Below are 18,395 nucleotides of genomic sequence, written 5' to 3' on the forward strand. Positions count from 1 at the left end.
GTGTGGGAGTGGGGGGTGGGGGGGTTGTGCAGGGTGCTGCAGGAATGTTTGAATACTTGATTGCCTGGCTGGAATAATTCAATTAAAGCAGGGCTGAAGACCGACAAAGAATATCTGAAAATAGGTCACTGGCTGCAGAGCTGAACTGAGGGGATGGGGATGAGATGATTCAAGTTTTTCACCTGATTTGTTTTACCCAGTCTTTGAACCAATATATTTTGAATGCTAAAATATCCTAAAATGCAGTGTTTGTTTATTTTAAAATCAACTCTGTCTTGAAGCATTTGAAATGTATTTTTATAGTCAAGAAATCTTTACAAGTTTTTAAATGTGCTCTGGTGCCAGAGGAGGAAAAAAAAAAAAGAACATGTTGTATCTTTTGAAATAACAGAGACAACCAAGTCAACTAAACTCTCTCCAGTCTGTTCTGCCCATCTATGAAACCAGTCTCATTTTAATGTTTTCTCCCCCAACCGAGTGTCTGTTCCCCCAGAAGGCAGAATGTCAGACGGTTCACTACACAGAAGAACAAAACGTCCCCACAAGCTGAAACCCAACACCTCTGCCTGCAGACTGCAACTCACCCAGCCAATCACCAGTAGAGTTTCAGACCTCATCGGTTGGGCTCTCAACAATGCGGTTTGTAAGCTAGTCAAATAACATACTGCCAGGAGCTGTGTGTGCTGTGAGGTTACTAGCTGTCAATGACCTATAGTAAACTCTGCTGAAGATCTTCTCCCAAGGTGTGGGCTGAAAGGAAAGTTGGAGACTAAGACACTTAGTGAAGTTTTAATTGTGTTATTTAACAGAAAGTTGCAAAACAATAATTCCAAGCATTAAAATATAAACACAGACGCCTTTGCTCTGTGCTGAGCTGAACTGAAAGCTATACAGCAATAAAACAATGAAGCCGTTTGTATGCTAAATGCCTTGGATTACAGGCTGATGCTCTGTACTGGATGGTAAAATAGTGATTAAAGTCCAGCATCAATCCTAAATTCAGCTGCCAAACAAATAACAAATCTGTCATTCTTGGGCAAGCGCTACCGTTATGATTTCAAACGGGGCAAACAAGGGCTAGGTTACTCAAGTGCAAAACAAATGAAGGAGAAAAGAAACTCACGGGCAAAGTAAAAGTGACTAATTACTGATGGTGGAGCACGCCTGTTAAAGCTCGGGTGGTGTTTTTGAACACTCCAGGACCCATAAGCATCTTGTGTGATGTTTGACTTGATTGTCTCTGTAGCCTGCCAGTGAGCTGAAAATGATAACTCGTGTGTGACCTGAATAAATTACCTAAACTTGTTTTTGCAGAGCATTCAGTTGAAGAAGTAGTGTCTGGATTTTGTCGGCTCGTGCAATGTATTACTAAACGTTACTTAATGTAAATGTGTTGGCATGTTCTTTCGGAAAAACTTTTCTCAGTTGATCCATTCTACAAAACACTACGTAGGGTTGGAAGCTATCCCACCATGCACTGGGGGAGAGGCAAGGAAAAACCCTGGACAGATCAATAGTCTGTCATAAGGCCATAAGGCAGGCAAATGCATTCCCTGACTAGCATGTACTTGGACTGCCTGGTATTATATAAGGAGGAGGAACACAGACCAATGACATCAAGAGAGCACTGTCCTTACAGTTGGATTTAAATATTTGTCTAACCCCCACCCCCTCCCAATACTGTGCTCCATTTATATAATAATTTGTGACACTATTAGTCAAGGAACGCTTCCTCCGGAAAGAACACAAGTAACCTTACATGTAAATATTCTGATTCAGAGATGCAATTATTAAAATAAATCTTCCTTGCTTCAAAGTCATTTGTATTTTGGTTTGGATTTAAGTTAAAGATAAGCTCAGCCTCAAAGGGGGTAAGCAGGTTAACAATCAGGACCTCTGATAAAGCCTGTGCTAATAGCTGTGCCCTTTGAGGGCATCCAACATTTGCCTGATCAGAATGCTAAATACGAGGGCTAATGAAGGGGAAACATTCACATATTTAAACCAGAAACACCCCCCAGCAAATGGTGTTAAATGATGCAGATAAGACAGGCTGTTGTTGAGGCCCTTGGCTCAGTATCCCTTAACCAATGAAAAGTGCGTTTTCTGTAGTAACACATCAGTGGATACATTATGGCAATAGAGATGAATGCAAATTAGATGTCTTGTAAACAACTATGTTTTGCAGAACTGCTTTTAAAAATAAAAGCAAAGAAAAAGACTAAGCTGTTGGACACATCTTTCAGTTCAGAAGGAACTACCTCAAACTCCTGGAAGGTCAGCCCAGCTCCAGTCTTTGTTCAATGTAGCACCATCGGCTGCGCAATAAAGAAGCTCAGAGAGGAGAAGGAGCCACCCCGAGAGCCAATTTTACACATTTACAGAAAGTGAAATACTACATTCATAAAAGAAGGCTGGGAGAGAAGGAAAAAGGATTAAAGAAAAATGCAGTGGGTTTTTGAAGCTGAAGACACAGCTGCCACAGAATCAAGCTGAATTTACACCTTGCAGCTTAAAACAGATATACACAACCAAAGTGCAGGGCCTAATAAAAAACCGTATCAAAAGGCTTAATAAGTAACTAATTACTGATTGTAAGAAAATCAGACAAATAGACAACTGTGTTATGAGCAGCCAGCACAAACTTTGTTGTTTAAATACTAATTAAAATGTGCATTTCAGTCTGGATAGAATGTTTTTCTAAATATTTTCAAGCACAAGCAGGCCCTACAAAGGAGAAAAATGAATTAACACAAAGTATCCAAGTAGTTGGCTGCATGTGAGCAAGAACACTAGAGTGACCTGCTAGACTTTACGTGGCAGCAGAGTACACATCAGCTTATATAAGCAGCTCTGTGCATGCTCAGTCCACTGCAGGTTATGTAATAAGGCCTATAAGAACAACGTGGAAGAGGCCCACCCCTCATCTCGGCTGAGAGTTTTTGTGCAATGTAGACCTTTTTTTTTTGGTTACACTTCATTTGATAGGGATTGGTCTCATTAATCAAGAGAAAAAGACTGGAAATGAGCCAGAGTTAGCCCTATAGGCTAATATTCATCCGTTGTCTCTAGCCAGTTCTTTGCCCATAAGCTGCTGAGAACATTTACACCAACCCACATACACTTGCTAATTACTGAGCTACAGGAACATGCTGTGTTGTTTTAAAGTGAGTGTGCGTCGAGGGGCTTTAGTTTCAATAAAATCATAAACTGGTTTAATGACTAAAATGGTCTCCAACTGTGTTTTTCACTGTAAATATAGCAAACATGCTGCATGGCAAATATGACAAAAAAATGAATTTTCTGGAGACAAGAATTAGACACACATTCCTCAAACTAGTTAAGAAGATCTTTCCATTCATTTAAAACAGCCTGCAGACATGTGAGAAACAAAAATGTGCAATAGCTGACTATCTTCTGTGCCTGCAGTCTGAACAGACCAGGATGGGTGAATCCTGCGGTAGCTTAAGTAGGTTAAAGGTGACAGCACGAGAAATAAGTGGAATGGGACTCTCACAGGTCCTCAAAGCACTTTTTTGATTTACAAAATAAAGAGAACTATTAAACACCACATTTACTCATGAAAATAATACATAACATTAAATATATATATATATATATATATATATATAAAAAACAGTAATTCACAGAAATGACCCTTGTAAATGCAGCATAGTAATTTCCCAGAAGTGTGTGTTGCTCCCCAAAATGCTACTACTGTGCACTGTCAGCATCTCACGCTCATCTCTAAAAACTGAGGCCAGTGTTTTCTCCCCCACCACTTAAATTATAAATCACATGTGAGCAGATGGAAGGCATCAAGGCCACACCAAAATTAAACACACAACTTGACAGCATGGAGGTGTGTGCCATGTGTGAGTATTTATTAACGGCAACCCCACATACCCCTGCCTGCCGTCTCGCATCTTTATCTCACCTTTTTTCACAACCCCATGACCCCCCCCTCCCCACACACACCCGACGCCAGCCATCTGTTGATAACCCCTGCTAATCTAGTTGAGGTCAGAGCGCAGGCAGCCAAGTGTCCTCCACGCTCACCCTCTCTCACCCCCCTGTTGCCTTTCACTTTCTTCTTCAAAGGTTGCCAAATATGGACCAGAGTGGGGTGGAGGGTGTGTGTGTGTGTGTGTGTGAGTGAGTGAGTGAGTGAGTGAGTGAGTGAGTGAGTGAGTGAGTGAGTGAGTGAGTGAGTGGAAGTGAAAGCAGAGACAGTTTATATCTGACTGAGATTAAAAAAAACAACAAAAACAACAAACTATTGAAGGACAGAGCACAGTTATTATATTTCCTTGTTGAAGGAGTGACAAAGAGCTGGTGGTGGGACAGTAGGTGAACTGGGGAGAAACTGAGAGCTTACTGGAATGCCAGACAAATGCCGGCCAAGGCAGATACATGTCAGTTTAATGAACAGCTCTAGAGGCATGCTGTGTGTGAGAGACAGAGGGCAGGAGCAGTGTGGCAAAGCTTAAAAAGACACCAAACAGATTTCCCCTCTAGTGTGCCCTCGATCCAGAGCCACAGATCCAGTCCTGCAGTACCAAACACTCGTGACACTGCCTGAGAGAGAATATAAGATCTGCAGTATCACGCTATATACTCAGCGTGAAACAAGTTTCTTGGATAGGTTCCGAGGGCTGAAAATGCACTTTCTAATTATAACTTCAAACAAATTGGGGCTGGGGAATACTGAGTCAGGATCTGGACTTGTCGAGGCTTGTTGTGCTGTTCTGACTAGAAGCTTTTTTGTTTAAACTAATATGGCAGAGAAGGGAGATGTCACTACAACAGGTTATTTGCTATAGTGAACTATTGTGTTTCTTAAAAAAAAAAAAAAAAAAAAAAAAAGAAATAGAGCATTCATTTTTCAGATACATGTGACTAGAAATCACACAATGCACACGTGAAATTCACATCCTAATACTTTCAAAAACTGTTATAAAAGTTCACTATTAAAACCAGCTGCAACGATGACTCACAATGACACATTCATGTGAAAACAAAAACTACTTGGAAAAACACCCTACACTGGTGCTATCACACATTTTGCATCAGCATCTGCACAAATGTCAAACCGAGGGCTGTCCTTTTGTTCAGACTAAAATGGCCATAAAACAATCGAGACAACAACAACAACAACAAAAAAAAAAAACAACAACATCAGGCACAACAAAAGTTATTTTGAGTTGAATGGGGGCAGTGACAGAGGTCCTGGCTGTCACACAGAGGGTCCCCAGGGGCAGCCACAGAGCAACACATAGCCCCAGAGCTGCTGGATCACATTTCCTGCCTGGCGTTCTACCAAAATGACCTATAGTAACCCCGGAAGAGCTGCTGGAAGAGGTTACTACAGGGCATTCCACTGTGTTGGAAACAAAGTGATCAGATTATGCTCTGGGAGCTCACTGAGGATGGCTTTGTTTTTTCCAGCTCGTATTCCTCAGTGCATGTCGCATGCAGTCATAAGGAAATAAAAGCATATTTAATTGAAAACACAGATCAGATTTAAATTTGAATGTGATAGGCTAATGACAAGCTGAAGAATTTCACGCAGCAGATCTGCACACAATGTCTATGCAGCAGCACATGGGTTGGTAGACATACCGTGTCTGTTCCTGCAGAATGAGATGGGGCTCCACAAAGAACTTGACCCGCAGCCTCAGTCGACACGGCGTCACACTATCCATCTGCTGGCAGATTCGATTCCTCAAATTCAGCCACAGGTTCTCTCCTTTGCTGCCTGTGAACTGCAACCCAAAGTAGTCCGCTTCAATTATGCCCAACTTCCGGCAAACCTGGACAGGGATGATAGAAAAGGGGTTGCAAAAGGTGGATTTTAGACAAAGTTATTTAAGAAGGACTCTAAAACCAATTGTGTCGAAAAGAGTAATAGGGGACACACTAAATCATTCAGACAGAGGAAGATTTAAAGTTCCTATAACAGTTAGCAGCATCACATTATATAGCACATAGAGCAACGAGGCTGTCCTAACATCTTGACTTTTGTCAGCAGACTAAGATGACCTTGAATAAAACAGTCCACAGTGGTTTTATCCTCCCAGTGGAGGATGGTAAGACGCGAAGGACTTATTCAGCAGGAATCAATAGTTTCACTAGAGTATCTGCATGAGGGTAAGGAAAGAAAAGTGCTTTTTATCACTTGGTTCATTTGGATTTCTGCTGCCCCAGCGCTACTCTCTCACAGATAAAACCCATCAATATTCCAAAGCTCGCGATAGGATAGAAGTAAACTTGGAGGTTCTCCCGGGGTAAAGGGGCTCATCAAACCCACAATCCCATGCCCCCTCGAGCGGCAGCGGCCATGAGGTTATTACATAACTGCTGGTGAACGTCTGCAGGGAGCCCGGAGGCTGAGATAAAACTCATTCATACCCACGGCAAGTTGGGAATACGCCTTGCATATGAAATAGCTGTTCACTCTATTAGCGGAAGGGAAAAAAAGACAACTTGAGGCAACAGATGAAAGGAAAAAAGTTCATATGCTACCCTGCTCTTGTCCATTTTAGAAGGGAGGATATCGCAACAACTTAGCTGAGACGGAAGTTTCAGTGTGAGTGGAGCGATGGGTTCTTGAGAAGGCAGAAGAATGAACTCGAGTAACCTTGACAAAGCCATCTGCCTCCGACTAAGCCGTGCAGGTAGAGGCGACCGTCGGCACTTTCCTACCAATGTCTCAGAACTTTCCTACATGCATGTCGAGTCAAACATTTGAACTATGAATCAACATTTTTCAGGTTTGTTACAAAAAGAGGTATCATTGTTTTGTACATCGTGGGGAGCAGAACATTTTGTTTTCTCCCTCCCCGTGTGCGACAATGAGGAAGATGTAGCAACAGTTTTGGTATTACTGTTTACTGATGTAGTTCACACTGAATATCGTGTCAAGCAGCAAAAAACAACTTAAAGTATTCCTCGTCAACTCCTCAAACCGTTTTATTTACTATAGCTTTTGATTGGCAAAATAATCGACGAAACAAACAATATAAAGTTTAGGGAAATTGTAAGTTTCGTAAGACAGACATAACACTGTTGCCCACGCCTGTCTGCGACATGATGTTTTAAACAGTATCACAATAACAACAAAACGTGATGTGTATTACACCTCAGCCTACCTTATTCAGACAGTCTTCACCGTTCGCCTTCGCATCAACTTCCACTTCCATCACCACCGAGTCCGGACGAGTAACGTGGCAGAGCATTTTGGCTGTGTCTTCTGGAAATCTTTGGTGTGCCACTCTTTAAAAAAAATTAAAAAACAATTCTCGAGCCTTCTTGAAAACCCCCCTACATCGAGCCCTCGTCACTTTCTTAGCCCTTTCACTCCGTATGTGGCGAAGCTGTAGCCACCAGCTGTAGGCTATATCAATGAAATGCTGTGCACAGCACCGCCTACTTACAGCAGTCCAATCACGGCCGATTTCATAAAATCGCTGTAAAACGTTAACCAATCAGAAGTCTCGTTACATGCGCTGCTCCGGCTCGAGCTCACATCCTCGTGCCTGAAAGTGTGAGGAGTGAGCAGCGCCATCAACTGGCTCGCCTGTTTCGTGGACGTAAAGTGGCTTTCAACAACTCACCTGCTCATAATGAATTAGACATTTCAGCGAACTTCAGCAGACCTTGGGGTGAGTTTAATGGCTTGTATACGGTTCCCCCCTCGGTTTGTGTGAATTATGTATGGGAACGCAGTCCAGAAATAGCTGTGATAACGGGAAAACATTCCGCCTTGCCAGTCTGCGGTTTCTGTCCAAAGCTTTTATGAATTTTTCATGGTAGCAGCCCCCGTTGATTCACACTCAGTCCCACTTTTCCCATAGTATTCCTGCTTGTGTAACATTTGAAACAACTTAATGTTCTTGAACCAAGGGCACCTTTGCTAAATTGACAGTGTAAACTCTTCAATTAAACTTATAGGCCCACCTTATCAACGCGAGGAACAAAAGGTTGAAATAAGCTGCGTTGTTGTTTGGTTCCTGGCTTAAGTGTGATCATAACTTGAAGCTTCTTCTTTCGGTGACTTATCGAAAGAGCGTTCATAATAAATGTTTATTCGACCTCTTCCAAAAAAACCCCACTCTTTGACAATACATTATTCAGCAACAAAATGTTGTAATTTCCACAGTGGGAGACAGCCAGGCCAGAAAACTGCAGCCACACACTCATCCTTCCACTAGGTAGGAATGGTGGGAAGCCAAGCTCTGTCTGCCAGGGGACATTTTAGAGTAGAGGGAGCGAGCCTCTCCATATTTTTTGTGTCCTCTCCCACCACTGCATTCCTGTAGCATTGGAGGCTCAGATTCAACAGGATCTCCAGGATAATTGTATGAAAGCATTTACATAGAACGAATGTGACATGAAATTAAATTTGACACACTACATGTCAAAAACACCAGTGATCTCATATTGACCAAACTGCCCTTAATTTAAATCTTGGCATCCAGTGCTCACCAGTAACTTCTATTGGAGTAAAACATTTTTACAAAAAATCCCCCAAGAATTTTTCTTTTTCAGTATTTCTGTCAGTAAATAGATATTCAGTTTGAATATAATGTGTAATCCATCCATAGCATGACACCAGAAGTACTGGGTTATCATGTAACAGTGGTTTGCCTCTGACATTGTCTATTACCATTAATATTAGTATGGTAAATATAATTGCTCAGGAAGATATTCTGAGAACTGTGATCATTCCAGTGACTTTCTTTCTCTCTCTATCTCAATTACATGCAGCCCCCTACGCACGAAAATTGACTCAACAGATTTTATCAGCTGGGACACGTATGTGTGTGATAAGGTCAGCCGGTCTGGAGTCGACAGTGGTTACTGCCCTTTTACCCCGAGGTGATGTAAGAAGGTGTACATTGAATGAACGGAGGGGCATGCAGTCTGAGCAGCCATCACAGCCATAAATGGAAAAGCAAGGAAGATAGCAAGTGACCTAACATCCAGTGTCGACATGGGACTGGAGGTACTCACCGAGCAGTCAACAGACACACACACACATACACTCGTGTACTGTACACATAGAGCACCTGCAGGTATGCAGCCAGTGGGAGTCTTTTTTTGGATTCATCTTTCTGACATTCTCTCTCTCTCTCTCTTACTCTATGTTCCACATCCCTCCAAAATACAACAACAGACATGCATCCAGAAGTAAGAAGATAAATAAACATAAATAAATGAACAGTTGTCTATGATACACTGAAAAAGCATCTGCTGTGGATTCTGTTTCTAGATACTCTCTAGATACTGTCCTTACAAATTTAGGTATTTGTACATTTCTCTTGGTGCATCTTTATACTTTAACCCAAAGAGCAACAATCATTAGTTTTATGAAAATAATTTTGAACTGAATATCAGTGCTATAATAACTGCAAGAAGAACTATAGTAAGATGAATGGGGAAAATCCCAAAACAACATTTTATCTATTAAGACTTCCCTTTGCACATCTAGGTCAATTTTGGGGGTCGGGCATCTTTTTCTTTTTTTCCGTCTGGGCTCTCACACAGACACAGACCATTTGCAGACTCCTGGTTCGTGGCTAGATATGACATCATGCAATGTGACATCACTTCCCTCTGAGGCAAGTCACCGCTGACTCGACTGGAGCGTGAACACATAGCCATGCAGGGGGTTCTGTGTGTGTTTGTGTGTGTGCATGTGGGCACATGACATCACAGCGTCATCACTACCCATCTCCCCAGCCAAAGCTGTGCCTCTTGAAGCAGAGATTATGTCAGAAAGTGCCATGCTAGCAGAGCTGTTGCGGCTGTTGTTGTTGTTGTGGTGGTAGCTTTGATTCCATTCCTTCCTCCCCCTCAATCTGTCACTGGTAAAGCTGAAAGACGAGCAATACTGGGCAGCTGACAGATAAAGCAAAAGGAGTGGACTTGTTTGGCCAAGGATGAGGAAAGGCCAGAGGGCGAGCAGCTCCTCTGACTCTGAAGAGAATCAGCGGCCATGGTTAAAGGATTCCAAAGAGCAGTCACCACATGGATGCTCATCAGATGAAGAATCATTGTCAGATTCAGATGCGGAGGCAGGAAGTGCGATGAAGAGGAGTCAGAGGTTCAGCAGCTCTTTCAGCTTTGGGGAGGATCAACAGCTAAAGTCGAGGAATGAAGACAGAGAAGAACTGTCACCAAAGAACTCTAATGGAGTACCTGTCACAGCTCTGGTGGAGACTGAATTAGCAGCAGAATGCACACGATTGGAGAAACAGGACAACTTTTCTGGCACAAATGAAACACCAAGGTCAGGTTTATTCAGGCCTCAGGAATTATGGCTGGCAATGACGAGATGCCTCTCCCTCCGATGGCCTCCTTGTCTGTCCATCAGCAGACAAAGCAACAGGAAATTAGCCTTCCAAGTGGACCTTGACCGATCAGAGGACACACAGTCATCCCCTAGCTCTGAATCAACCAATGAGAGCCCTTCAAGTACATCTACCTCAGATGATAGAGAGGTGACGTTGGTGAAACATGAGGAAGAGCAAGTCAGAAGCAGAGTGGTTAAAAGTCGTCCACCCCCTCGTCACGGAGTTTCTCGTTCCTCCCCCACACTGCCGAGAACCAGACAAGCTACAGATTCTTTGTTAGCTTCAATGATCTTGGAGAAAGAAATGTTCCTGAGGATTGAGCTGGTAGATTCAGGCGAGGAGAGGGATGATTTACGCTACCGGGCCGAATGGAAGCTGTCAGAGAGAACTAAGGAACTGGCAGAGGGAGTCTGGCTTTCTCGAAGCCAAAAAAAATGATGGATTGACCTATTAATTTAGAGGTTTGGTTGCCTTGGATGGGGCAGACTTTATATCATGCACCCATCAAGTTAGATTGGTTACTGCAACCATTAGTAGGTTGGTCGTTTATAATCATCTTAACCTTAGTAAGTGTAACTGCTGATGAGAAATGGCCTAGATTTCAGTAAATGATAAGTAAGATTGGTTTTGCATGATGGCTGTGTAAACCACTGTGTACTGATACAGGCTGTGCTGATTCAAATGCAGTGACTGTAGCTAACTAATTAGAAATGCTATTTTCAGAAACACAGTACTGCAGTTAGTGTTAATGTTCATTTTCCTGCCTTTCTGGGTCCCTCAGAACATTTTATACATGGCTGGTTCCATGTGTGGGAGGCAAGGAAAATCTAATAGAATATGTCATGCATTTATCAATAAAAGTCTTTTTTTTTTTTTTTTTTTTTTTTTTTTTTTTTTTTTTTTTTTTTGAGATTTGGGTTTAATTGGAATTAATTCTGTAGTAAATACAGGTAAATAGTGTGTAATGATCCTGGATAGGGTCCCTTACACCACAGTACATTGTCATATTGTGCTCAATTTTGGAAAATAGGATTTAAAGTAATTTGCATCAGAACAATATAAGTAAAGCAATATTTTTGTATAATACTAAAGAAATTGAACACAGATTACAGTCTAAACCCAAATTAAATTTCATGGTCTGTGTGTGTCTGAAGTCTCAAGTAAATCCCACTGACTTTTTTTTTTTTTTTAACATTCATTTGTATTTCAAAAGTCTTAATGTCTTGGGGGTTGTCTTAGTAAGAACATGATGGAATTTAAATGTAGTTCAAGATGTCTGTCAGACTAACTACATTTCCAAAGTGCTACAACAGTCTCTCAGCTGAAGAGTGGGTTTAAAAAAAAAAAAAAAAAAAAAATCAAAGCCCAAATCTAACAGCCTTTCATTACAACATTGTCAGACAAAAGAAATGGAAAATAATGTAGTTTCCTCAAATTCTGACAGTCCAGCCTCCCTCACTTTTTAAAGCCATCACATGCAATATGACAATGTGTGGCTGCAGAATTATGATTTTGAAAGACAAGTGCTATTATTATTGCTGCTTTTCCAAATAGAAGCATCCCCTCAGTGTTTCTGTGCATAGCTGGCAACTATTTTCAACATGCATGCACACAGCTTAACCATTTTTTATATAACAGAAATATGACCAGGCAAAGGGTATGGTTAGGGATGTGTACTACTGCATATATATATATATATATATAGTGTATATATATATGTATATATATGTATATATATATATATAGTGTATATATGGGTGTGTGTGTGTGTGTGTGTGTGTGTGTGTGTGTGTGTGTGTAGCCTCTTCTAACAGTAGTGCATCTGAATGTGCCACTATAGACTTATAATTTCCAAAATGCAAACTGTTGGCTTATGTATTGTTTACATTATTTTTTGAAGCTGTATGGCCTTGAACAGTCGTATACAGAAACAGTTTCACTGTCATTCATTGCATTTTATGGGTTGCTTGCCATGTTCACTTACATTCTGTTTTTGGAAGCACATCCAAAGCTAATAGTACAACATGCAAATGATATCTTTTAACATAACCCAACAAATTGTTCTATCACTGCAACAGTTTTTCTGTTTTCTCATCCTTGTGACTGATTATTGTAACTTTACAAAAAAGGAGCATATTTGCATTTAAGAGTTGCCATGGCTGTAATGAGTGCTGGCTGAGAAAGGAGGATGGAAATGGAGGAGTATGAAAAATAAATAGATAGGAGTTTGAAGTAAAGGCCAGTAAACAGTCACTATCAATCAGGCAGTCAACACTAGCTATGATTTTTGCTTTTAGTTTTACTTAATCATCAATGAAGTATTCTCAGCTGGGACTCCCAAGTACCAGTATGGGTGTTGCACTTATGATCTTGGTGTGTTTCATATATTCTGCTGACAAAGCTGAATTTCACCTATCCATTGCTGCATGTTAGAACCATGTGTAAGTGGGAAACAAGTTCAATCATAAAATTGTAAAAATACAGGTTTTGCTTGGTAAAGACCAAAGCATGGAGTCATTCATATTTCTAAAAATATGTTAAGAAATGTTCAAAGAAGTTGTACTCTGTGTGTGCACATATACTACACATGTAACACATGGAGAAAACAAGAGGAGAGAATGAAAAAGTGTCTGCAAAGGCAAAATCTGCATACATGAAAAGGGGAAGAAATTTGCCTCATCTGTTGAAAGCCAGGAGTTTCGTCCCTGAAGCAACAAAACTGGCAACCTATCATCACTAATGACCGCCTCATTAGGCAAATGATACATGTACCACAGACGATGACACAGTCTTGTAGCAAGTATTCAATGATAACTCGATTCCTCTTGGCTAAAGTATCATTAAATACTGAATGTGTGACTCCTCATCTCTGAGTCATTAGAGAGTAGTGCATGAGAAAAAAAATAGCAACTAGACAACTAATAAGTAACCACACAATGTCAAAAACAAACCAATTAACTCTTCAGTGGGACGTTTTAAGATTAGTTTAATTTATGCATCTGATGTATGTAAATTAATTCAGGCATTTATTAGTTTTGCCATATTGATACACTGTGACTAATTAACTTTTAGGTTACATACAATTTAAGTCGTACTTTATTAATGAAACAATATGTGGAGAATTCATTCTGCATTTTAGCCATTCCAAATATATGAAAACTACATCCTGAAAGCGCTGAACATTCAACAACTTAAAAATGGATTGCTTCTTATTAAAATGATCATTTTTGTCTGCAAAAGCCAAATAAATATGTATGCCTGATGATAACATCAAGATCTAACAGGTGGTTGTTTTACAATTTAAGGTCACCTGCAAGCAGAGAAGAGTTTTTACAGTTTAAAAATAGTATTTTCCTTCAGCACTCATCACCTATCCCACTCAATTTACTCCTGAACATAAAGTTTTTCATGACTTTGTCTTTGGCTGGCCATAGCAGAAACGATCAGCAACCTGACCTCTGGCAGGAAGCACTCCATTGTAATTATTCCATCATACCCTGGCAATAATCAAGACTACGAGAGTGAAAGAGAAAGGGTTCTTTGCCTGTATTCAAGAGGGGGACAAAGTATAGAACGACATGTTCCTCTTTCCCGTTTCATCCTCTTGTCAAACAAGTGTGTTTGTAAACTGTGCTGGAAGGAACCGTCCCCAAAGATAGTTACATAACGTAATGATGGACAGTAAATCCCAGCAGAGGACACACGTTCCATTTGCCAAAGGACAAATGTGACTTCATGGAATGTCGTGGTTGTCGCAGGCCGGCCAGGCAGTAATTGCTTCATCTCCTTATATTCTATTAGATTTCAAGCTTTTTTAGAAAAGCCATTATTCTCTTCCCCCAAATGAAAGCCCACTCCTACTTTACATATGCATTAAGATTTAATAGCCTCTCTTATGTAATGACCATAATCTTAACATAATGTCCAAATGCATCAATGCAAGCGATAGATAGGGAAAGCAAAGATTGTTTGAACTGACTTAAATACTGTAAATATTTGTCCGGCTCCTCTGCTGAAATCATAACTCCTTCATGAAGGTAGAATGAGAACTGTAGGTCTCTGTCCCTCTTGAAAGGCTTAAAGGAAATTAGATGAGATTGTAGTAGATTTAGGAGGTGAATCTGTGGGAACCATGATTGTGACTCAGCAGCTGGCACTGTCACCTCACAGGAATTACATACCTAATTGAATTCTCAACCCTATTCTTTCCTGTTTGTGTTCATATGGGTTTGCTGGATGAGTGGTCAACCAAGGTATATGGATTTAGCAAGGTGAATAGTTGTCAGATAATCCCCTATTTTTACTTGTGTATTTATTTTTAACCAAGGAAAGGTGTTAAAACCATATCAGCAAAGGGAGTGTAATCTTGTCTGCTCCTGCCCACATTGCTCCCTTATTGTTGTATCCTATCATTTTTATGTGTGTGTGTATGGCGTGTGTTTGTGTGGCACAAAGCATGCAGATATGACTCAGCCTCAAGTGTGAGCCTGCCGTTGTAAAATAATACCAATAGTGGCACAGAGAAGCAGAGGGGACACTTGGCAAGTTGAACACTTGACTCAGGATGATGAATTGGAGTTGGAAGTCGATAGTGCGTGTGTGGTGCGCGTCTGCGGAGGATAAAGGAGAGTGTGATGGATTATTCCTGCAGGGCATTTGTGATGATTAGTCATCCCTGGACACACACATGTGCACACTCTCAACAACAGACTTTGCAGATGGCCAGAAGTACTCTGGTGACATCACTGGCTGTTTTGGACTCTTATGTCTCTGCTATATTATCTGCTAGATGCATTTGTCCTTCTGTGCTCATAGTCTGCTGCATGCTTATGTGTGTGTGTGTGTTTATGGGGGGGGGGGGGCTGGTTGACTATATGATAGTGACATGAGACTCCTCAATATTCCTTCCCGCTGTCATTACATCCACTTTCATGTGCCGCCATAGTACAGTAAAATGCACCCATGCATTTCTGCCAGCAGTGCAGTGTGTAGTTTTCTGCTTTCCATATACTACTTGGAAGATGCATAGAACTGGTTGGTTGGTTAACATTATCAAGCTTCACCAGCTGGGGATTATGTGCCTCGAAGCCATACAGGACATTGCTGCAGAGAGAGGGATGGGCATGACTAATTTCCACTAATAATTCCCACTAATATTGCCTTCCCTCCATCCTCATCCAGAAAATCCAGTAAGCCTGAGGCAACTGGATTTGCTGTCTTGTAATAATTTCTCCTCTCATCCGTGGGGCTTCATCATAGTTTCTTCATCAGAACTAATAAAACCTTTAAGGTGTTTGATAATGTATTTACAACCTAGATGACAAAAACCTTTTAATTTTCACTTCCAAATTGTTGAGTAATAGGTTCAATGGAACTTACTCAGGGCGGCACGGTGTTACAGCAAGATGGGCAAGAAGGTCCTGGGTTTGAACCTGCTGGCCAGCTAGGGCCTTTCTGTGTTTCTGTTTCATGTTCTCCCCATCGTTGCATGGGTTACCTCTCACAGTCCAGGTTAAATTAACTGACCACTCTAAATTTCCTGTAGGTGTGAATGTGAGCGTAAGCGGAAGAGTGTAAACCTTGCTTCTTGCCCAGTGTCAGTTGGGATTGACTCCAGTCCCCACACACCCTCCAAGACTGAGCAGTATACCTGATGGATGGATGGAACTTGCTTAAAAACTGTCTGACTGTTTGTGTCCTTGGTAAAAACCCTAATAAGACCAAAATTAATTTATTCTCTAAATCTGAAATCAAAAACTTTTCAAATTCTTTTGTTTATGTCATCTGACTTTGTCACAGGAGAGTAAAAAGTCAGCAAGCAAACATGTCATTTATATATATATATATATATATATATATATGTGTGTGTATATGATTTATTTGGGTTTACCCCTTCTCTATTATGCACATGAGATGGGAACAGTATATTATGTCTGTTAAAATTGATTATCAACTATAAGATATTTCATGGAACTACGGTTTGTGAGCAGTGTGTCACCTCTGGGATGCTACATCTCATACATACTTAATTCATGTCTCCATAAAGAGCTGGAAGCCTGAGCAGTTCTGATGTGAGAATGTCAGACTTGAAATTCTGTCATTGATCTAAGTTTGTTAATACGGTCAGTAGAAAGTCACGAAATACTGGGTGTGGAGGGAAACTTGTATACAGTCCACTGTGAAACAATTAATTTGTACTATGTGGGTGAACAGCACGATGTATGCCTTATGTGTTCTGAGTACATTTTGAAGATATCATAAATACTTCTAATATACAGTACAGCAAGTTTAATGGATGTTTGTGTTTAACATACATGGTATTTTCTGTGTCTTCAACTTTTCCTGAAGATGAGAAATGTTTATCTTTACTCATATAGTACAATATCCTGAACTATATACTATAGTACTTCTAAGAAAAACAGTGATATCACGGAAATGCTGAACAATGTCTGCCATTCTTAATGTAGGTGTTTAAAAAAATCCCTACAGGAATCTTATTATATGGTTCAGTGTGACATGAGTCATACCATGACAATTGATTGTGGTTAGTAGCTCAAAGAGAGCTTTTTTTTTTTTTTTTTTTTGTGACCGATACCATTGATGAGCTTGGGTGACCATTTACAGAGGTTGCCATCAGGCAGTGGCCTCAGTTTTCTTAGAAATGCCTTGAGAGGGTTTCCAGTTTCACACAAGCATTAGTGAAAAATCAGACATGTCACACTGTTACTGCACATTTTAAAATTTAATTACAATGCTAGACATGGCTGAACTTTTGGAAAAATGTTCTAAAATGCATGAGCCATAATCACCTTCTTGTTTTAAGGTTTAACTGATAATAATGACATGAGCACAGGAAAAATATTTTTTAGCCAGAACTAATCAGATGAAAATTTGCTGTCATAGCAACCCTTGCAGTGATTTAGGTATCTGATGTTTTTCAATGCAACCTAACACAGCTCTGTTGAGCTGACTGCAGTCTCTCCTTCACCACATGCCTTACATAAACCACATGGAATTATATCATGAAATACTTTCACGTGGTGGACTGTGGTCTGGTCAATACAGAACAAATTAGTTGTTAAGTAAATGGTTTCAGGTTATACATCAATTCTCATACTGTTACAACAATTGCAGATCTTGAGTCAGAAGATTGAAGTGGACCGAGACCCAGATGACTGAATCAACCCAGTTCATCAACTTACAGTGTTTTATAATGTAATCAAGATCAAAGATGAGATCAATGAAGAATAAAACATTTAAAGTTAATTATTACAGATCATACAGACACATACATAAATTACTCACATGGCAGCAGCACTTTTAGATCTTGGGTCAGTGTTCTCTGTTTTTGATGGTCATTGAAAGTTTTGCTGGGTTGTGCTTTTCTGGGAGGGAAAAGGTTCCTTTGACAGAATTGAGGGGGAGCCATTTTAGTTGAAGTTTTTAGTTACATTCAAACTATTGTTAACACTGCTGCTGTCAGTCATAAAAATTTTCACCTGTAAAGTAACCAAACTTGCAACTTACATGTAACCTACATACTAACTTACATGTAACATAGAAGTAGCTATAGAAATAAATCATAGAAATGAAAGCATGAATGCAAAGGATGCACACAATGTTTGATACAGGGCTGTTTACTATATAGAAGAAGAGACATTAAGAATATATGTTCTTGTGGTTTTGTATATTTATTTCTAGAAGATGCATTTTCTTTGTAAAAAGGCAATGTCCCAAGCCAGTTGTTTGGCATGACACAGAAGGAAAAACTAACCAATATGACATACATAAAATATGAACTAACTTGATGTCACTTCCAAAGTGCTGTCATTATGTCATTAGTAATCATTATGCTATCATTATGTAGGGTTAGGGTTATTGTGCAAAAGCACAAACCTGACTGGCTAAAAGAAAATGTTTGTGTTTAAATGTTTAAAGCCCGTCTATGTACCTTTCAGTGAACTATAGCAATATATAGGACATCAGCATATTGAATATACCTACATTCCTCAAAAAAGGGATAGCAGAAAGGACATG

The 18,395-nt window shown here is 40.2% G+C and overlaps 1 protein-coding gene across 1 annotated transcript in view; it reads right to left on the bottom strand.

Annotated features, from left to right (window-relative positions):
* mylipa (myosin regulatory light chain interacting protein a) overlaps nucleotides 1-7,358 on the bottom strand; it is a 17,944-nt gene extending 10,586 nt beyond the window's left edge. The window contains exons 1-2 of the mRNA XM_023412076.2: nucleotides 7,152-7,358; nucleotides 5,623-5,813 (exon numbers count right to left, since the gene is read on the bottom strand). Coding sequence (XP_023267844.1) covers nucleotides 5,623-5,813; nucleotides 7,152-7,238 — 278 coding nt within the window. The 5' untranslated portion in view covers nucleotides 7,239-7,358. The remainder of the gene's footprint in view (nucleotides 1-5,622; nucleotides 5,814-7,151) is intronic.
* Nucleotides 7,359-18,395: the final 11,037 nt, after the last annotated feature.

This window comes from Seriola lalandi, unplaced genomic scaffold (genome assembly GCF_002814215.2).
Source record: "Seriola lalandi dorsalis isolate HSWRI2012SDOR001 ecotype SW California unplaced genomic scaffold, Sedor1 jcf7180002054476, whole genome shotgun sequence".
Taxonomy (NCBI): domain Eukaryota; kingdom Metazoa; phylum Chordata; class Actinopteri; order Carangiformes; family Carangidae; genus Seriola; species Seriola lalandi.